Source organism: Ixodes scapularis, unplaced genomic scaffold (assembly GCF_016920785.2).
Source record: "Ixodes scapularis isolate PalLabHiFi unplaced genomic scaffold, ASM1692078v2 PGA_scaffold11__112_contigs__length_91849675, whole genome shotgun sequence".
Taxonomy (NCBI): Eukaryota; Metazoa; Arthropoda; class Arachnida; order Ixodida; family Ixodidae; genus Ixodes; species Ixodes scapularis.
The window spans coordinates 49,493,331-49,511,875 of NW_024609837.1; the positions used below are offsets into that span (position 1 = coordinate 49,493,331).

The 18,545-nt window shown below is 48.0% G+C and overlaps 1 protein-coding gene across 6 annotated transcripts in view; it reads left to right on the forward strand.

Annotated features, from left to right (window-relative positions):
- The window catches only part of LOC8043417 (alpha-2-macroglobulin-like protein 1), a 175,308-nt gene that overhangs the window by 155,725 nt on the left and 1,038 nt on the right, over nucleotides 1-18,545 (forward strand). For all 6 annotated transcript variants that reach the window (XM_040502886.2, XM_029978569.4, XM_040502887.2 and 3 more), the window contains 4 exons: nucleotides 9,716-9,831; nucleotides 12,394-12,481; nucleotides 16,185-16,259; nucleotides 17,115-17,217. In XM_040502886.2, the coding sequence (XP_040358820.1) occupies nucleotides 9,716-9,831; nucleotides 12,394-12,481; nucleotides 16,185-16,259; nucleotides 17,115-17,217 (382 nt within the window). The remainder of the gene's footprint in view (nucleotides 1-9,715; nucleotides 9,832-12,393; nucleotides 12,482-16,184; nucleotides 16,260-17,114; nucleotides 17,218-18,545) is intronic.

The window sequence follows — 18,545 nt, forward strand, 5'->3', positions numbered from 1 at the left end:
ACGGAACGTCCTGTCCCAGTACAACACGCAGCCCCTCAATGACACTCCTTTGAACTAACGCATTTCTTATTGCATGTAAGCTATGCGTTAAGCGAGAGTGTGTGTCAAATAACCTATTTCTCCAGCAGTTCAACTAAATTCCTCAATTGTTATCGTCATTCTTCTTTTGGGTAAATTGACTGCCGTCTTAGTATTGCTCTAAAACACTACTCTATAAGACTATTTGCTGGATCGCGCTTGGCCGCTCTGCGAATGCGGCCACGGTCGGCCATCTTGTCGGTCGAGTCATATTATCTCTAGATCCACGATATTATTATGGTGGCGCAATTTACCGCCCCTTAGATAGTGTGCATATCTTCCACCCAAAGCTGAAGGGTCGCGGGGCGATTTCGGGGAAACCTTGGGTGGCAACAAATATTTTTCACCGAACGTATCCCTGCGCGCAAGGATAGCCACAGAACTGAATACTTGCCAATGGTAGGTTCTTGTCTTCTCGCGATCGAAGAGATCTGAACAGCGCGCCGCACAACATGACTATATAGTCGACCTCCTTCTGTCGCATCCAGTGAGTTTCAAGAACCTGCGTCGTCGAGCGACTTTAATCAAGGACGAAATATCACTGACGGTATAGTGTACTGGACCCACGGACATTTTTATGCAGCCTGCAGCCACAGTGCTGTCAACCATATTACTATGATGGCTAGAGATAATACAATTCTACCAAAGAGATGGCCGACCATGGCCACAATTATGTGCATAGGCGGAGCTGGGAAAATGCGATCCAGAAAATAGTCGTAGTGTTAGAAAACGTTAAAGGAGTCCTCCGGCGTTTTCGTCATAGACGCCCATTTGCCTGCAAATTTGCTAAATACACCAGCAAACATCGCTGAAATCGTAACCCAAATATGGGGCCGCCAATATAATATTTTAGCGGAGATATTGAATTTACAATTTTTGATTTCACCGTGTTTTTCAAAGTGAAAGTCTCTGCGGGCCACAATCAAAAAGTGACGTAAGCGGCAGGCAGGGAATCACTCTTTGGACTGTTGACTTTAGTTCTGTTCGATTCGCCTGAACTGGCTGAACTAGTTCAGCAGTGCAGGAACTTACGCATTCGATTCAACTGGAAGTTGCACGGCCGCTGCACTCGCTCGTTCGAGTCATCCCAGTTCTAAACAAGTTCAGACCCAATTCCTCAATACCTTGCACCAGCTCCGGAGTCAGTTCAGCGTCCGTGCAGAAGCAGACAACGATAGTGGACGATGAGTGCAGACAACACTCCTCGTCCGTCTCTGCTCTTTGTGTCATTTCTTGGAGCTCCTGCTCAAATGTACGCGATGTTTCAGAATAACGACGAGGCGGAGATTACATTTCTTCTCAGTGATGAAAATAATGTGCCCATGGTGGACACGAAAGCGAGATCATAACGAAGAGTACAAACTAACTCGAATATTATAATCTCAATGCCTCTTTAATAACCTACTCGTGCAGGTTTGGCTCCTTGTGGTAACTGTTGAAAGATTGGTTCACCTAAATTATTTCTCCTTAAGCTATGTAGCTATTCACAGTGTTGATAATCTGCTCAAAAGAGACGGGAAAAGTATAAACTATCAATATCTCCTACACTCAGTTACTCTTAAATGCAGACTGACGACTCCGATACATATCGCAGAAGTCTGCGCTCTAGTGCATTGGCATTCGCATGCCCCCGTAGCTGTGCACAATACTGCATGGTTTGTCCGGTAGTATCTCTAATTGCCCACCAGAGGGCCTGAATAAAAAACGCTGAGACTAGGCGTTGTATGGTTTGGTAGTTCCAGCGGATCTTTCTTGAGAGTCAAAATATACGGTTCAACTTGACGTCAAAGTGACGGTCGGTTGTTGTTTTAGCCAAAGCGACGCTCTCGTTAGGCCTCCGTCTTCGAAGTGACCGCTCCCACTCGCTGACGGCAGCAACTCCCGACGCGAAATCATCCTGATGCAAAACAAACTTATCCTCGAAGTGCTAAACTCGAAAGATTTAGAATTATTCTAGTATTGCCCAATGAATGCAAATTCTATCGCGGCGTACGCAGTCGAACGACACGAACGCTTATGAACGATTGTTGGAGCGTTTAAGTGGTTCGTAATAAGCCATATCACTGGCACGAGGACATCGAAGACGAGGAGAAAATCGGCCAGAGACGTCTTAAAAGGGAGCGCGTGGCAAGGAGCTGGCGGCCGGGGGAGCGCGTGGCCTGGGCGCGAGACGAGGCTCGTGTTTGGAACGGTTGGGAACGACACGTCAGATCGCATCGCTTGCAGCTTGTAGATAATGTAAATACAAGTTTGCTTGAACGTAACCATCCACGACTACCAGAGGTTCCTACATTGGTGCCGAAACCCGAAAGGAACGACTGAACGAAGGGAACCTGGTGGTTTACAGCAACTTTTCATCAAGCCAAGCCAGAACGATCGACGATCATGGACGTCCTCAAGAAAAAACGGAAGACGCATCGGATGCAAGTGACACGACTGACTGGTGAGGCCGACGCGTTACTACTCCTAGCTACGCCAAGCGTCAACGACCTCGAGGTTCTAATCGAGCGTATTCATCTGGCCCGCGACCAACTGAACGACGTGGACGCGGCGATCGAACCTCTGATCACGGGACAAGATGCAGAAGCAGAGTTCAGTCATGCGATCGAGTATTCGGACAAGATCGTCACGTACCTCACCAAACTTAAACAAAAGATCAAGAGCGTGGAGGGCAGCCACCCAGCAAGGGGACCATCGAGCGGAGACCGGAACGGAGGATACTCGGTGACATCAAAAATCAAACTCCCAAAATTAAAACTAATCCAATTCAACGGGCACCTAAAGGACTGGCAACCCTTCTGGCAGCAATTCGATACCGCCATTCATCAAAATCCGGAACTCACGCCATCAGAAAAGTTCAACTATCTGCGATCAGCGCTGACCGGCGATGGAGCAGCCGCCATCGGTGGATTGCAGCCGACCGCTGAGTGTTACGCGGACGCCATCGAGCTCCTGCAGCAGCGGTTCGGGAAGCAAGAGACGCTTATCCAGGACCACATGGAAGGTCTCATGGACATACAGCCAGTGCCACCACAACGGAACACCCGAGCCCTACGGTGTTTATACGACACTCTACAGGCGCACATCAGAGGCCTTAGAGCGTTAGGGGTGGGCGAAGAGGTGTATGGAGCTATGCTCTACACAGTTCTTTTGCGAGTGCTACCGAGAGATATCACTCTCGATTTCAACCGGAAGATGTCGGCGGAGGAGACCGGGAATGCCAACGCCGCAAGGGCATCAATGACAGACGCTAGTTTGGAATCCGCCCCACAGCAAGTACATCTGAGGGCTCTGCGGTTTCTCCTCGACTTTCTACGTATCGAGGTGGAGAGCCGCGAAAGGACATCAAAACACCAGCTGGAAGACGCCGTCGGTAAGCCCAGACCTTCTTCTCTGACGCATGGCTTTGTGAAGAGGTCAACGATCAACACTCAGACTCGCAGTTCCACCGCGGCGGCATTGCACGGCAGTGTGGACGTCTTAGAGTGCTTCCTTTGCAAGTCAAAAGCGCACGGAACACCGGAATGTAACGCAAGAATCGGGCTAGCGGAGAAGAAGCGTAGGTTGCAAGCAGACCGGAGGTGCTTCCGCTGCACAAAGGCCAATCACATGGCAAGATTATGTCGAGGAGCACCCAGCTGTGGCAAATGTCAAGGCAGACACGCGTCCACTATGTGCGACCCGAATTACGCGCCGGGAAAAACGTCCACCAGATCGAATGAGACAGAACCGAAGGAACCGGCACCGGTCGCTATGCATGTGCGTGGTAGGAACAGCAAGCCGGCAGTGCTCCTACAAACGGTTACTGCGTGGGCGGAAGGTACAAACAGAAGGAAGCTTGCCCGTATTATCTTCGACAGCGGCAGTCAGCGCTCCTTCATAACTGAAGAACTGTCTCAGCGACTGGACTGCAAATTGCTCGGGACAGAGATCCTCACAATAGGCGTGTTCGGGGGCGAAAGCACTGAACGTACGTTTCGCAGGGTTCAAGTAACTTTGCGAGACCAACACTACAACAAAAGATATGACATCGACGCTCTCGAAACACCTACCATATGTGAGCAGGACCTTCCGAGCCCAGATGAAGCCATCGTGGCAACATTAGAGGAACTTGGATGTCCCGTGGGAGACATGACCGGACTGGAACAACGCGGCGTCAACATACTGCTGGGATCAGACCACTACTGGGGGTGCATCACAGGAAGAATTCATAGACTGAGCGGATGCCTGACTGCAGTAGAAACTGCATTCGGTTGGGCGGTACAGGGACGGACAGGCTCGGAATCGACCATCGTGAGTTGCTCCCAGGCGACCGTGCTAATAGCAACGCTGCAGGATCTAGAGGCCACATCGGTTCTCCGACATTTCTGGGAGCTAGAAAGCGTGGGAGTTACCGACCCGCCAGTAGAGGATCCCTCGGACAGCGCCGTGAGACGAGAGTTCGAAGCCAACATTACGAAGACCGCCGGTAGATACGAAGTGGGCCTTCCATGGAAATCGGACGTAAGGCTGGCAGACAACATGGAGGTGGCAAGGAGGAGGTTGGAGAATCTACGTCAGAAGTTGACCAAAAATCCCGATCTCCTACAGAAGTATGACGAAGCCATTCGGCAATACCAAGTCAACGACATGGCGGAGAGGGTCGATGAAGAAACACAGAACGAAGGTGCAGTAAGGGTGTATTACATGCCCCACCAGGCTGTTCTCCGCGAGAACAGCAGCACCACCAAACTTAGGATTGTGTTTGACGCTTCCTCTCACGGCGCAAACTGTAAATCCCTGAACGAAAACTTGGAGAGTGGACCGAACATGAATTTAGATCTCGTCGCCCTACTTCTGAGGTTTAAGACGCACCGAGTAGCGTTAGTGGCGGATGTGGAGAAGGCTTTCCTGCAGATCGGAGTCAAGGCTGAGGATCGTGACGCACTGCGGTTCCTCTGGTACAAGGAACCGCCGATCCAAAATCAACCGGTACCAGAGGTAGAGACCTGGCGAATGACGAGGGTGACTTTCGGTGCAACGTCGAGCCCGTTCCTTTTGGCGGCTACCCTGCGGCACCATTTCGCGGCGATGGAGAACACACACCCGACAGCGGCCGAACAATTAAGCAAGTCCGTATATGTTGATGACCTGTTGACCGGAGCGAGCAACGAAGACGAGGCTAAGACGTTGTACGCCGAGGCGAACGAGGTGTTTAGGCAGGCCGGTATGAGACTCCACAAGTGGGGTTCAAATAGCGCATCACTAGCGGAGGTGTTCGAGGAGGACGGCGCAGGCCAAAAACCACTCGGACAAGTCGCGAACGTGCTCAAGGTGCTTGGAGTGACTTGGGAACCCAAAGAGGACAGTCTCATGTTTTCACCGGAGCACGTGATGGAGACTGCTCGCCACCAAGAAAATACGAAGCGCTTCGTGCTGCAAACGACAGCTCGCCTTTACGACCCTCTGGGATTCTTGGCACCCTTCGTCGTGAGAGCCAAGATCTTGTTCCAGGAAATCTGGAAACTAAACCTGGACTGGGACGATGTGCTACCAGATCACCTGCAAGACGAGTGGACCGGGTGGTGCAGCGAACTTGTCGAGCTAGAAAGGGTCAAGATCCCAAGGTTTTGCGACGACGGATTGCAAGGCAAGGTGACCCACCGATCATTGCATATCTTCGCCGACGCCAGCACCGCTGCCTACGGAGCCATGGTCTACCTTCGCACTACCGACGACACAGGAGCGACGACGACGACGTTATTGCTCGCAAAAGGCCGAGTTGCGCCCCTCAAGACTGTCACACTGGCGAGATTGGAACTGATGGCCAGCTTGATCGCCTCAAGGCTGTCCAAATACGTTCAAACCTGCCTTGAGCTTGAGGTGAAGGACGTTCACTTCTGGACGGATTCAATGATCACGCTTTACTGGATCAGGGGAGAGGCCTCCCGATGGAAGCTGTTCGTCAAGAATCGAGTGCAAGAGATCCAGAGCAATTGTGAAGGCGCGACGTAGCACCACTGCCCGGGAAAAGAAAATCCCGCTGACCTCATGACCCGAGGTCTGACCGCATTCCAGTTGGTCTCCAGTTCACTGTGGTGGTCGGGGCCGAGTTGGTTGCCACTGCCAGCGACAGAATGGCCCAAGGAAAGGTGCGGAGAACTCCCTCGAGACGCCCTCGAGGAGAGAGGATCGAGAGCAGAAGCGTTTGAAGTCACAGTAACGCCCATTCCAGAGTTGATCGATATCTCGCGATTGAGCTCTGCTTCAAGGATCATCAGAACAACGGCTTGGATTTTTCGATTTCTCCACAACGTCAGGTCAACTGAAAGACGAACGGGACCACTGACAGCCGAGGAGATCGAGGCAGCGCGAACTCACTGGATAAAGGAGGCGCAGCGCTCGGCGTTCGCTACCGAGCTTCACTGCGCGACCAACTCTACGAAGACCCCGCCGGGTTCTCCCCTTCAAGACTTCGCCACTTTCATCGATCAGCAAGGTGTACTTCGTATTCGAAGTCGCCTCCAGTCTGTCAACATGACGTATGACGAACGAAACCCGATCGTCCTGCCCAAGCAGCATCGATATTCAACTTTGCTGGCAATCGACGCGCACCGACAGCTGCTGCACGCGGGAGTCAGAGATACTCTCGTGCAGCTCCGTAACCAGTATTGGATTCTGCGGGGCCGAGAGCTGGTGAAGAAAGTATTGCGTGCCTGCGTGACCTGTCAGCGCTTTAGCGCGACCCCCGCGAGTGCCCCCACGGGACCCCTGCCGGATGCCCGGACAACACGAGCGGACCCTTTCGAGGTAGTCGGCACGGACTTTGAGGGCCCCCTCTACGTCAAGGGCAAGGACCTCACATGCAAGTCCTACGTGGTGCTGTTCACGTGTGCAGTCACGCGGGCTGTGCACCTGGAGTTGGTTCCAGACCTGTCGACCCGGAGCTTTCTCTTTGCCTTCCGTCAATTTGTGTCGCGCCGAGGGCTGTGCCGCGTAATTTATTCCGACAATGCGTTGACCTTCAAACGAGCGTCGAAGGAACTCACGGAACTGTGGAAGACGTTGCGCCACCCAGACGTAGTCAACCACTTTGCGAACGCGGGTATCCAGTGGAGGTTTATTGTCGAGAGAGCCCCATGGTGGGGAGGATTTTACGAGAGGCTTGTGCGCTCGGTAAAGGTGTCCTTAAGAAAGGTTATCGGAAGGAACTGTCTGGACACAGAGGAATTGACCACCGTTCTGATTGAGGTAGAGGCCGTGTTGAATTCGCGGCCATTAACGTTTGTGCACGACGCGGTCGGAGAGGGGACCCCGCTGACGCCGGCCAGTTTCCTAGTTGGAAGGCGGCTGACGACACTTCCGCCGACGGGTGGGGACACGCTCGCTTCCACACCGGAGGAGCTTCGCGTGCTCTGGCGGCAGCGAAAACAACTGCTTAACCGATTTTGGGGAACATGGAGGGAAGAGTATCTTCGAGAACTCAGATCAGCGTACGCCACTCAGAACAGGCAGTCTGCGCCCATCAGAGAGGGTCAAATTGTTCTGTTAAAAGAGCCGCTTCCACGCCTGCTATGGAAGCTCGGGCGAGTAGAAAGAGTGTTCCCCGGCCGAGACTCTCGGATCCGGTCGTGTGAGATCCGAGTGCATCGCGGCACCATATTGCGAAGGCCAGTGCAGCTTGTGTATCCGTTGGAGTTAATGGAAGTTTAGAATGGACTTCCATCCATTCGGTGGGGAGTGTGTTGGAGCGTTTAAGTGGTTCGTAATAAGCCATATCACTGGCACGAGGACATCGAAGACGAGGAGAAAATCGGCCAGAGACGTCTTAAAAGGGAGCGCGTGGCAAGGAGCTGGCGGCCGGGGGAGCGCGTGGCCTGGGCGCGAGACGAGGCTCGTGTTTGGAACGGTTGGGAACGACACGTCAGATCGCATCGCTTGCAGCTTGTAGATAATGTAAATAAACGTTTGCTTGAACGTAACCATCCACGACTACCAGAGGTTCCTACAACGATAGTCAGGGAACGGTAACCGTTACAAATGCAAACAGAAAAGCGTTTCGTGCTGAAAACGTTTTTAGCGCACTCTAATAGAGAAACATTCACAGAAAATATTTGGTTTATATACTTTAAAACTAAGGAAACTCGAATGGTCATATGAATGGCACACGACGTGGCGTGGAGAAACAAGAGCCAACAGACGCAGACGACGCCCTTCCACTTCCGGTCCTTCACCTCCGGAAGTCGATCACAGCGCCAGTCCAAGCGTGGTTGCTGCTCTGGTTCTGCGAATCATTTGCACGATTTCTGCACTCCTCTTAACTCGGACAGAACTAGTTCAGAGCCATCTAGCCGAATCGAACAGACCTTTTGCTCCCAACTGATAACAAGCAATTGCATGGTTACAAAGATGTTTGATTTGGAAGGTATCACCCGGGCAACAGCACGAAACAAAAACCTTGGCACAGTAAATGTTCAGAATGCCCGCTCGACCTGCAAGCCTGTCTGCCAATGACGTCACGGCACTAAAAACCAATGGTATTTTTGAATCTTGGTTTTGAGACCATTTCCCCTTGCTTATTTCACAATAAGTATTCTGAATTTTATGATGGTAAATTACCGATCTTTACAGGAAAGGGCAAAGACTGGTAATTCCGAAAACGTAGTTAGTTGAAGAAGCTACAAAAAATCGCTGGAGTACCCCTTTAAAGGATTAACCATCAATCAGTCATTAAAAAAACGGCAAGAAATGTAGCCTCACTGGCTTGCGGTGGAAAAGCTTTACATTACTAAACATGCGCGAAAAGCAATAACTGGGTAATCAAATATAACCACACAGGTAATAAAATAAAGTCATATATTTAGATAATAAAACATCACCACAATACAGATGTTCTGCTGAACAAATTAACAGAAAATACTTCACTTGGGCTTGTTCTGCTAATATTGTGTCCTACAGCGAAAAAACAACTCGCATTTACGTCCGTGCTCTTATATGGCTGTGATCTTTCGTGACATGCTGTTTAGTCGCGTGCTGTTTTGTCGTGGCACCATTTTATATGCTGCGAAACTAAATTCATCTTCATTCCCAATAAATATTATGAATACTTCTGCTCGAGCTACTAGACTAAATGTTTTAAAACTATTTTGTATTGATTCACTTTAAAATTTTCAAAAGCTGCTATACTTATTGTTGGGCAAAGAAAACCCTTACCAATCACGCAGAATACTCTCTAGGGGCCCCTGGTCTTCATAACTGTGGGTGCATTTCTTGTTTGGTAAGAATAAAATGCTTCAAGAGTTCTGCAGCTGTAATACGATATCGTCAAATTATATGCACTCCGCAGTTAGCTTGCGGCAGGTTTTGAATATGAATCAAATATGTATGAACAAATTAGAGTTACATAGTTGAACGTGAGCACCTTGGTTTTAATAACTTGTTACAGAAAGAATAAACAAAAAGGAAGGACCAGGACGGACATCTTTCCTGTACTGTGTGTACTGCGCGAAATATGTCCGTCCTTTTTGTTTATTCTTTCTGTAACAAATTTGAGTTCATGATCGGAATAATGAGCATATTGTAAATCACTGCAAAACGGTCGCTGAGAAGTCTTCGAAAATCCAGGCGATGTATTCTGATTGTTTTTGTCTCTTTTTAGACGACTTTGAAATACAATGTCCACACGCCTCCCAAAAGCGAAGGATTTGAGCTGACGGTGACGCCTACGCAGGAGCCCAACAAGTGCAATACTGCAGATGTGAAGGTTTGCTTGCGGTAAGTTAAGTTTTGAGACAGGTCTCTCTTAAATACTGAGTTGCCTAGAGCTAAATGGCTGCTGCGTAGCCAACCACTCTGGAAATCATGGAGAACAACGTTATATGCGCTGCCCCCAGCGCCATCGAGCTTATTTTTGTTTCCTGTTTTCGAACATTTAGCGTTTGTGGTCGATATCTTTATTAATATTTGAGGCGACTCAAAGTTGTTCTTTTTTAGAACTTGGTTCACTTGAAATTCGTTTGGTTTTTTTTTTCATTGTTTTACATGAAACAGTTTTTTTTTTTTTTAATTTTGGTAGATTTTATCTTGGGAGGAACGAATAACAAGAAATTTTCTATTTTTCTTTGCTCACGCTATGTTAAAATATTTTCGAATTAATTTGTAAATATATTATTAGTTATCGCTTCAGCTAAAGATAATGAATTAAAACAGCGAAAAAGGTTGCAAAAGGAAGCGACAAAGCGGACAGGACAGAGCGCTGACTCGCAACTGATAGGCAAGAAGAACGAAAACACACATTGTTCCCCATGTTCACACGCACATTTTCTACCTGTAATGTCTACTCATTAGGGCACGTACTTGACCATCATTGTCAGTTTCAGGAATTTCAGCTCCTTACTAGACAACTCCACTGACGCTGCACTAATGCAGTTTTTTCTACCACTGTATATCTGGAATCCGTCAATCACCTCAGGTGTTATTTTTAGAGCGCAGCTCTTAGGGGCTCGTTCCCGGCTTGAGCGGCGTCGCCGTCGGCGTTGGCGTCGCCGTCGGCGTCGGCGTCGGCGTCGGCGTCGGCGTAACCAAGGTCATCCCAAGGTCACGTGACCCCCAAGGTCACGTGACCCCTCCCAAGATCATCTCAAGGTCACGTGACCCCACGTGACCCCCTGAAGGTCACGTGACCCCTTCCAAGGTCATCTCAAGGTCACGTGACCCCAAGATGACCCCACGTGACCCTTTGAAGGTCACGTGACCCCCAAGTCACGTGACCCCTCTGAGGTCACGTGACCCCCGAGGTCACGTGGTCGCCTCCCCAAGGTCACGTGACCCCTTCCAAGGTCATCTCAAGGTCACGTGACCCCACGTGACCCCCAGGTCACGTGACCCCTTTGAGGTCACGTGACCCCTCTGAGGTCACGTGACCCCCCCGAGGTCACGTGACCCCTCCAGGTCACGTGACCCCAAGGTCACGTGGGGGTCACCTTTGGGGTCACGTGGCCTTGAGGTCACCCCCAGGTCACGCCTCCCCGAGGTCACGTGACCCCCTCCCCGAAGTCACGTGACACCCCCCCCGGAGCATATTAAAGAATGAGGGGAGGAGGAGGAGAAGGGGGAGGGGTCTACCCTCCCCTCAGTACCCTTCACTCCTCCTCCTCAAGAGCTGCGCTCCAATTCGGCGTTACAGGGATTTATAAACGGCTTTCACTTTTTTTCTTTGTTTATTTCCCCAACATTTTGGTAATATTAAAATTAGGATATTTCTCCTTGCCTATCAGTAAAAATCATACTCGCCAGTCAGCGCTCTGTTTGGCCCCTTTTGTCACTTCCTTTTGTAGCGTTTTCTGCTGTTTTATTGCATTCTGTTTAACCCCTTCCAACTAAACTTTACGAAAAATTTAAAGGATAAAACATCGTGCACTTGGGCGGAAACTGGACTTTCAACCTTTGAAGTATTCGTATCTATTCACGAACAGGCTCGTTTTTTTAATTATTACTAAACATTATGACTCTAGTTATTACTATGGTTCCGTGTTTTCAGTAAAAACCACTGAACACCCAATATTAATCCTCCAGCCGGTTTATAAAAATCTGGAAAAACAAACCTCAAATTCGGCTGTCCTTGGATAAGAAAAACACTATCCTCGTGGGAATTATAGAAGTATACACAACCTTATTTTGTCTTTACCGGAGACACAACTCCGGCGAACGCCGGCGAGGCCGATCCTTTCTTCGGAATCACGTACGTTATCGGTACAGGGAAGTTTTATAATTATTTGGGTCACATTTCTTTTCTCCGGAGTTGGAGACTCTCACTTCCGTATCCTGTTCTCCTCAACAGCAGCCCAAATAAACCCGAATAACTTGCCCAACCCCCCCTCCCCCCACCCCCCCCAAAAAAAAAAAAAACACAAAAATATTGAGAGCGTGGGAAAAAACAAACACTAAAAAACATCCTCGAAATTCACAAGAAATAAACCCCGAAAACACAGAAACTTAGTGGTTCCGTGTTTCAGAGGTGTTACTGGTGTGTGCAGATTCCGTGTTAGATGTGTATGTGGTTCCGTGGGTTAGAGGATCTCCTCAAAAGACTGGGAAAAAACAACGACGTCATCCATCTCGGCCATCGCAGACTTGTACTTCGCGTCACCGAGAACGATGTCCATTAGCCGAAGAACGCACATTTGCCATCTTAGTGTAGGTCATTATCATGAGTTAAATGGGCTTGGGCTTGTTCTGCTAATGTTGTGTCCTACAGCGAAAAAACAACCCGCATTTTCGCCTTGCAGTAACAAAGTGGATTCAAGCTCTTGATTCAACATGTTCTGCTTTCTTCAGGTTCGATGGTGAACAGCCATCAAACATGGCTGTTGTTGAATTGAAGTTGGTCTCTGGGTTCACGGTGGACGAGGATCATGTGTATTCTGTGAGTACTGAGCAATTATTATCTGTTGTTACAGACGAACTCAAATCCCGTGCGGCACTCTGAGCGGGTGGCTCTTCGGTGAACTCCCGTTCTCTAGTGTGACCCAAAAAAAAGGCAGTTCGGACTAGGCATTGCTACGTTGTTAGTGGTAGCAACCAATAGAAGACTTCATTTCTATCAAAATACCGCGGACTTGCGTCGGAAAGGGCAGCATCCAAAAAGCTGGGAATCGTGTCAAGAGCAGCTTTCATCTGTTTTCCTATTGCCCGATCAGTCCGACAAAATGGATCGACGCCGCAGAAAAGACACTTGACGCCATCAGATCGCTAATGTTTGTGGATGATCACTTTGCTAGGTTGAAGTCACAAATAGTTCTTGTATACGTTTTCTTTTATTTTACGAGAATGATGGAAAACCGTAGAGACGTCTGGACCACTCAGATTACGTTGATAGCATCCTCATGTTTAGCGTCCAGGGTCGGTCGACTAATACGTTGGTGCCGTCCAGATTGTAATTTTGATACGAATAGATTCTGGATCAGCCAAACTTGTAAACTTCAAGTGTATCTGAAGTTAATCGGATCGGTGTGAACTGTAGATACAATGTGACGTTGACGGACTGTATCGGATGGTAATCGATTTCTTGTTATGCCTCACTTACGTGGTGAAATTCGGCTTCCAACGTATAGTTTCGACGTCGAGCGCCACATTTTGTCCACACTTATTTTCATTATTTTTTTTAACTACGAGTGGCGTCGCACTTTAATATCTCAACCAGAATCGCACAATGAGAATCAGGCTTTCCGACTCATATTGTCGCATCCACACAGATTAAAGGGGCGATGCGACGATTTTTGTATTTCGCGGAAATACCGCTTAGAACGGATCCCCGACGTTAATGACCTGTGAAATACCCTTTCGTTTTTAACCACACGCAATCGAAGTCGCAGAAAAAAATAAAGAAAAACAAGCAGAGTTCACCCCCTCAACTCGCAGCCAGAACAAGCGGCCACGTGATCTGGAGCCGATTATATGCCGCCAATGTACATCTTAGCCATGGGCTGGGGTTGGCAAGGCGCAGGACACGCGCTGAGTTCCAGACATTGTTATGGTTCGGCTGTTTATTTATTTATTTATTTATACATACCCTCAATGCCTCGGGGGCGTTATAGAGGGGAGTGGGTCAGTACAAGTGGTTTTGAGGGGCTAGTCGGAATTGCTTGGAGTCGGGTATGGTGACTATGGCGTCCGGGAGGTCATTCCAGTCCACAACTGCTTCAGGGATGAGGGAATGCTGGTGTGCTTCACTTGATGACTTGGGACGGGCGATCGTTTACAGACCTGTACGAAAACGTTTACAGACCTGTACGAAAACGAGCATGTCCTGGTTAAGCGTCAGCATTACGCTTGCGCTCCCATGCCCACTGGCGCGGCGACGCTCTGGCACCTCCTTTTGTAGGCCCATCGAAGGGTATTGTGGGAGTGACGACAGGGGTGGTGGCGCTGTATCCGCAAAGAAGGCGCTCCATGAAACAGCTGACGGGCCCTCCAATCCAGAAGACGATAAGGGTGATCCCGGACTGTCGATGACGTTGTTGGTCGGGGCAGCGATGACGGTTCCAGGAATGAGTCCGACCAAGACGAAAAACGGGAGCTGTACGAAAACGAGCATGTCCTGGTTAAGCGTCAGCATTACGCTTGCGCTCCCATTGCCCACTGGCACGGCGACGCTCTGGCACCTCCTTTTGTAGGCCCATCGAAGGGTATTGTGGGAGTGACGACAGGGGTGGTGGCGCTGTATCTGCAAAGAAGGCGCTCCATGAAACAGCTGACGGGCCCTCCAATCCAGAAGACGATAAGGGTGATCCCGGACTGTCGATGACGTTGTTGGTCGGGGCAGCGATGACGGTTCCAGGAATGAGTCCGACCAAGACGAAAAACGGGAGCTGTACGAAAACGAGCATGTCCTGGTTAAGCGTCAGCATTACGCTTGCGCTCCCATTGCCCACTGGCGCGGCGACGCTCTGGCACCTCCTTTTGTAGGCCCATCGAAGGGTATTGTGGGAGTGACGACAGGGGTGGTGGCGCTGTATCCGCAAAGAAGGCGCTCCATGAAACAGCTGACGGGCCCTCCAATCCAGAAGACGATAAGGGTGATCCCGGACTGTCGATGACGTTGTTGGTCGGGGCAGCGATGACGGTTCCAGGAATGAGTCCGACCAAGACGAAAAACGGGAGCTGTACGAAAACGAGCATGTCCTGGTTAAGCGTCAGCATTACGCTTGCGCTCCCATTGCCCACTGGCGCGGCGACGCTCTGGCACCTCCTTTTGTAGGCCCATCGAAGGGTATTGTGGGAGTGACGACAGGGGTGGTGGCGCTGTATCCGCAAAGAAGGCGCTCCATGAAACAGCTGACGGGCCCTCCAATCCAGAAGACGATAAGGGTGATCCCGGACTGTCGATGACGTTGTTGGTCGGGGCAGCGATGACGGTTCCAGGAATGAGTCCGCCCAAGACGAAAAACGGGAGCTGTACGAAAACGAGCATGTCCTGGTTAAGCGTCAGCATTACGCTTGCGCTCCCATGCCCACTGTTGTCGTCAATGCAGCGATTGGACACAGGACACTACCCGAATGCTTCTCGAGCTATCGATTATCACGAGCCCAAATCGAGTGACCACGCCATGCTCGGGTCCAATCTATGAGCCGCATTCAAATATCGTCACTGGGAGGTACTGCGACCGCCAAGCTACGTCATCAGGTTTTGCGAAGGAGAAATTGAATGAAAACACTCGGTTTTGTCCTCGAAATTACAGCACAACAAAGGAGTTTCTTGGTCAGTGGCGTTGCGTGCGAGTATCCTTGAGTCCCACTAGTGACAGTAAGCTCCTGTAAAGTGAAAAACATTCCAATTGAATATCGTTGCACCGCCCCTTTAAACGCCTCAGCCCACGCCATTTACGCAAAATTTGGCGGCTTAACGAGACTTATTCAGCTTGCTGCGGTCTCTGCAGTACAATGACATCGCTAGGAAGACGTGCAATCAGTATTTTCAGCGTGAAAAAGTTCACGGGATCTCGAGCTTATAACGACAGCATGGCGTGTCAATGGTTTGTTGGTTGAAGAGACTCCGATCCATGCCCACAACCCCTGGCACGTAAGCGGCGCCACTGGCACCGCTGGGTGTGCACCGGTTTGTTTGCGAACATAAGTTGGTGTATGCAATAATATTCTTCTTAAAGGTTGATGAAAAAAACTGCCTCAGTGACAAAAACGAATTGTTTATGCCTTGTTTTTGCGCGCTTTAGATATTTATCAAATCATCATTATAAAGTGTGCATACCTTCAATCGCTTTATAATTTGCAATGGGACCATATATTTCTCATCATATTGACACCCATTTGCTTATCACGTATTTTTCGCCACTGTAATAATATGATTGAGTTCATTTGCTTCATGTATGCCGTTTTTTACTCAATCTAGTCATCTGCTTTACCTGTCATTCTGTTAATGTTATGTATTTTCAGTGTTTTCAATATCAATGGCTAGTATCGTAGTACGTTTTTCATGTTCCCAAACTAGCCAAAGTTGCTATTGAAGCAGCTTTCCCTTCATGACTTGTAATATACAATCACTCTAATAAAAATCATGGAGCTATTGAATTATAAATAGAGATTATAAGGTTTTTATTTTTAATTTCTAGCTGTACCGCAAAGAAGGAGTGTCGCTGAAAAGGCACGAACTTGAAAAGAACCAACTGAACCTGTACTTCGAAGAGGTAAGTTATGAAATTATACTGAAGCAAACAAGCAGTATAGTTTTTTTTCTCATTCAGTTCAAGAGCAACTGAAAAAAATAAGCCAAAAGTACAATCAAGTAGCGCGATTTGGTAATGCTAAAAGCATAAAACGCTGTCATTTGTCATATTTATGGTAAATGAATGACATCTTCCAATTCCAACATGACTTGTGAAGGTACTGTTATGCTGCAATTTCAGTCTATGCGTTGTCCCTAACGTCTTTAGATTATTTGATCTATGTAAGGTGGAGTATAGCTAGTGGCTACTCAAATGAAAAACATATAGTTCCGCGACACAGTTGGAGAATTTTAATGCAGATTTGCCTCCCGAAACAATCTAACTTAAATTGTGGCAAGCGTGTGAGGGGCGCTTGGCATGATGTAAAAGAAGGTGTGACTTTTTTCCTGTTGTCAAAAGATATTGTAAAAAAATAAAAAAAAATATAAACGTTAGAAGAGGTGGACGATGTGGGACACTCAGCAAGACACGGCTGGGAATATCAGGAACGGATTACAGGAGATGAGTGTCGGCTACGTTCTCCATGCAACGTAATTTTCCACATTACTCTGATATAAATCCAAATGAAGCTGCAAGATTTGTCCAGTTTTGTATTGTTTTATTTTATTGCTAGCTCAAACATTATTTAGTCATTGATTCTCAGTGATTTCAAATCTTTTGAGTATAGGATTTGTGGATCGCCAGTCATGTGGCCGACCTGTCTGCTTGTTCACATCGTTCCCACGAGACATGCGAGGGGTGCTTTGCCCGGTTACTCATTGTCGTGGGCGTTTCAGCTCATGTTCAAGCTCACTGGCTTTTTTTCTACTGTTCCAGATTTCCTCTACAGAAAAATGCTTCGACATTCGTGTTAACCGCGATGTTGAAGTTGAGGACGCCAAACCTGCCAATGTCAAAGTTTACGACTACTATGAGCAAGGTGAGGATTCAATATAATGTTACTTTATTTTTCATTTTTCATTTTTTATATTTTATTTCCCACACAAATTACTAAATTTGGGCATTATATAGGCGGGACACTTACTCGCATCATATCTTCAAGTGAAGTTTTTTTTTTTTTCAAAGATACATTATTAATTATTTACTAGCTATATTAATCAAAAACTTAGAGAATATGTTGATCATGTTTTCTTCTAAAGTTATGTCGATATTTGGCTCCCTGACCTGTTTTCGGTACTTTGTATTGCTTTCCTAATTTATGAGAATCATATATAATTAGCATGTTATATCCAAAATAGCTCGTAAGCATACACGCAAGAACTAAAGACTATGCAAGATTAAGTTTAGACAAAGTTTGAGCCAAGTTTGTATGGGAGTTTTCAAAATATTGTCATAATTTCGAACGGTTCCCCTTCCGTAGTAACTGGAGACACGGAACAATAAAAAAACGGGCAAAACAACAAGTTTCATACACAGCTTCTAGTTTATTTTAACATGGAAAGCGCTTATATATACGGCGACAGGAGGTCTAAGTACTGCATCAGGTGCAACAGCTGGGGTCTAAGTGCTGAATTTTGCCCTAAAGGGCACTTCTCTCCGTGAACATTAAATCTTGCTTTGTGGGTTTTCCCAGAAGAGAAAGGGTTGTGCTTGGAGTTTCCTGTCATAGCTTGTGGCTTGTCAGCTTTCAAACGAGGTCGTCTGGGTGGCTTTTTTTGTGTAAAAGGAGGGGGGCACCATGAATCATTGTGGATCTTCCTGAGTGTCAAACTTTCAGTAACCTAGTGGAGAGGAGGTGTTTGTTCTTTGGGGGGGGGGGGGGGGGTTTGCCGCACATATAAAAGCTCTCGTTCATATAAACCATAGTCAGTGACAGGTTAAAAAAAGTTTTCCGGCTGGAGAGGACGAAGCAGACAAAATGCTGGAGAGAGGAGGAGGCTTCCTCCTCTCTTCAGCATTTCCAGCATTCCGTCTCCTTCCTCCCCACCCCCACCCTCCTTTCCCTCGAAAACTTTTTTCTTACCTGCAACTGACTTTAGAAGCTGTGTTTGAGACTTGTTCTGTCTGTTTTTTTTTTTTTTTTTATGATTCCAGTCCTCCGGGTAATATCGAAGTTCTTCACCAGCTCGCCTGAGTTTTTAATCTTTTCGCTGAACGGTTGTCGGAACTATTTGAAGCTGAGCATATGTTACACTGCATGTTTACGTAGGAAGACTTCAAAACAGTGTTCATTAATCTTATACTCACCGTCAACTCGGAGAGTATCAGCACCCCGCAAATGTCGTTATTCACAATTTCACTAAAATT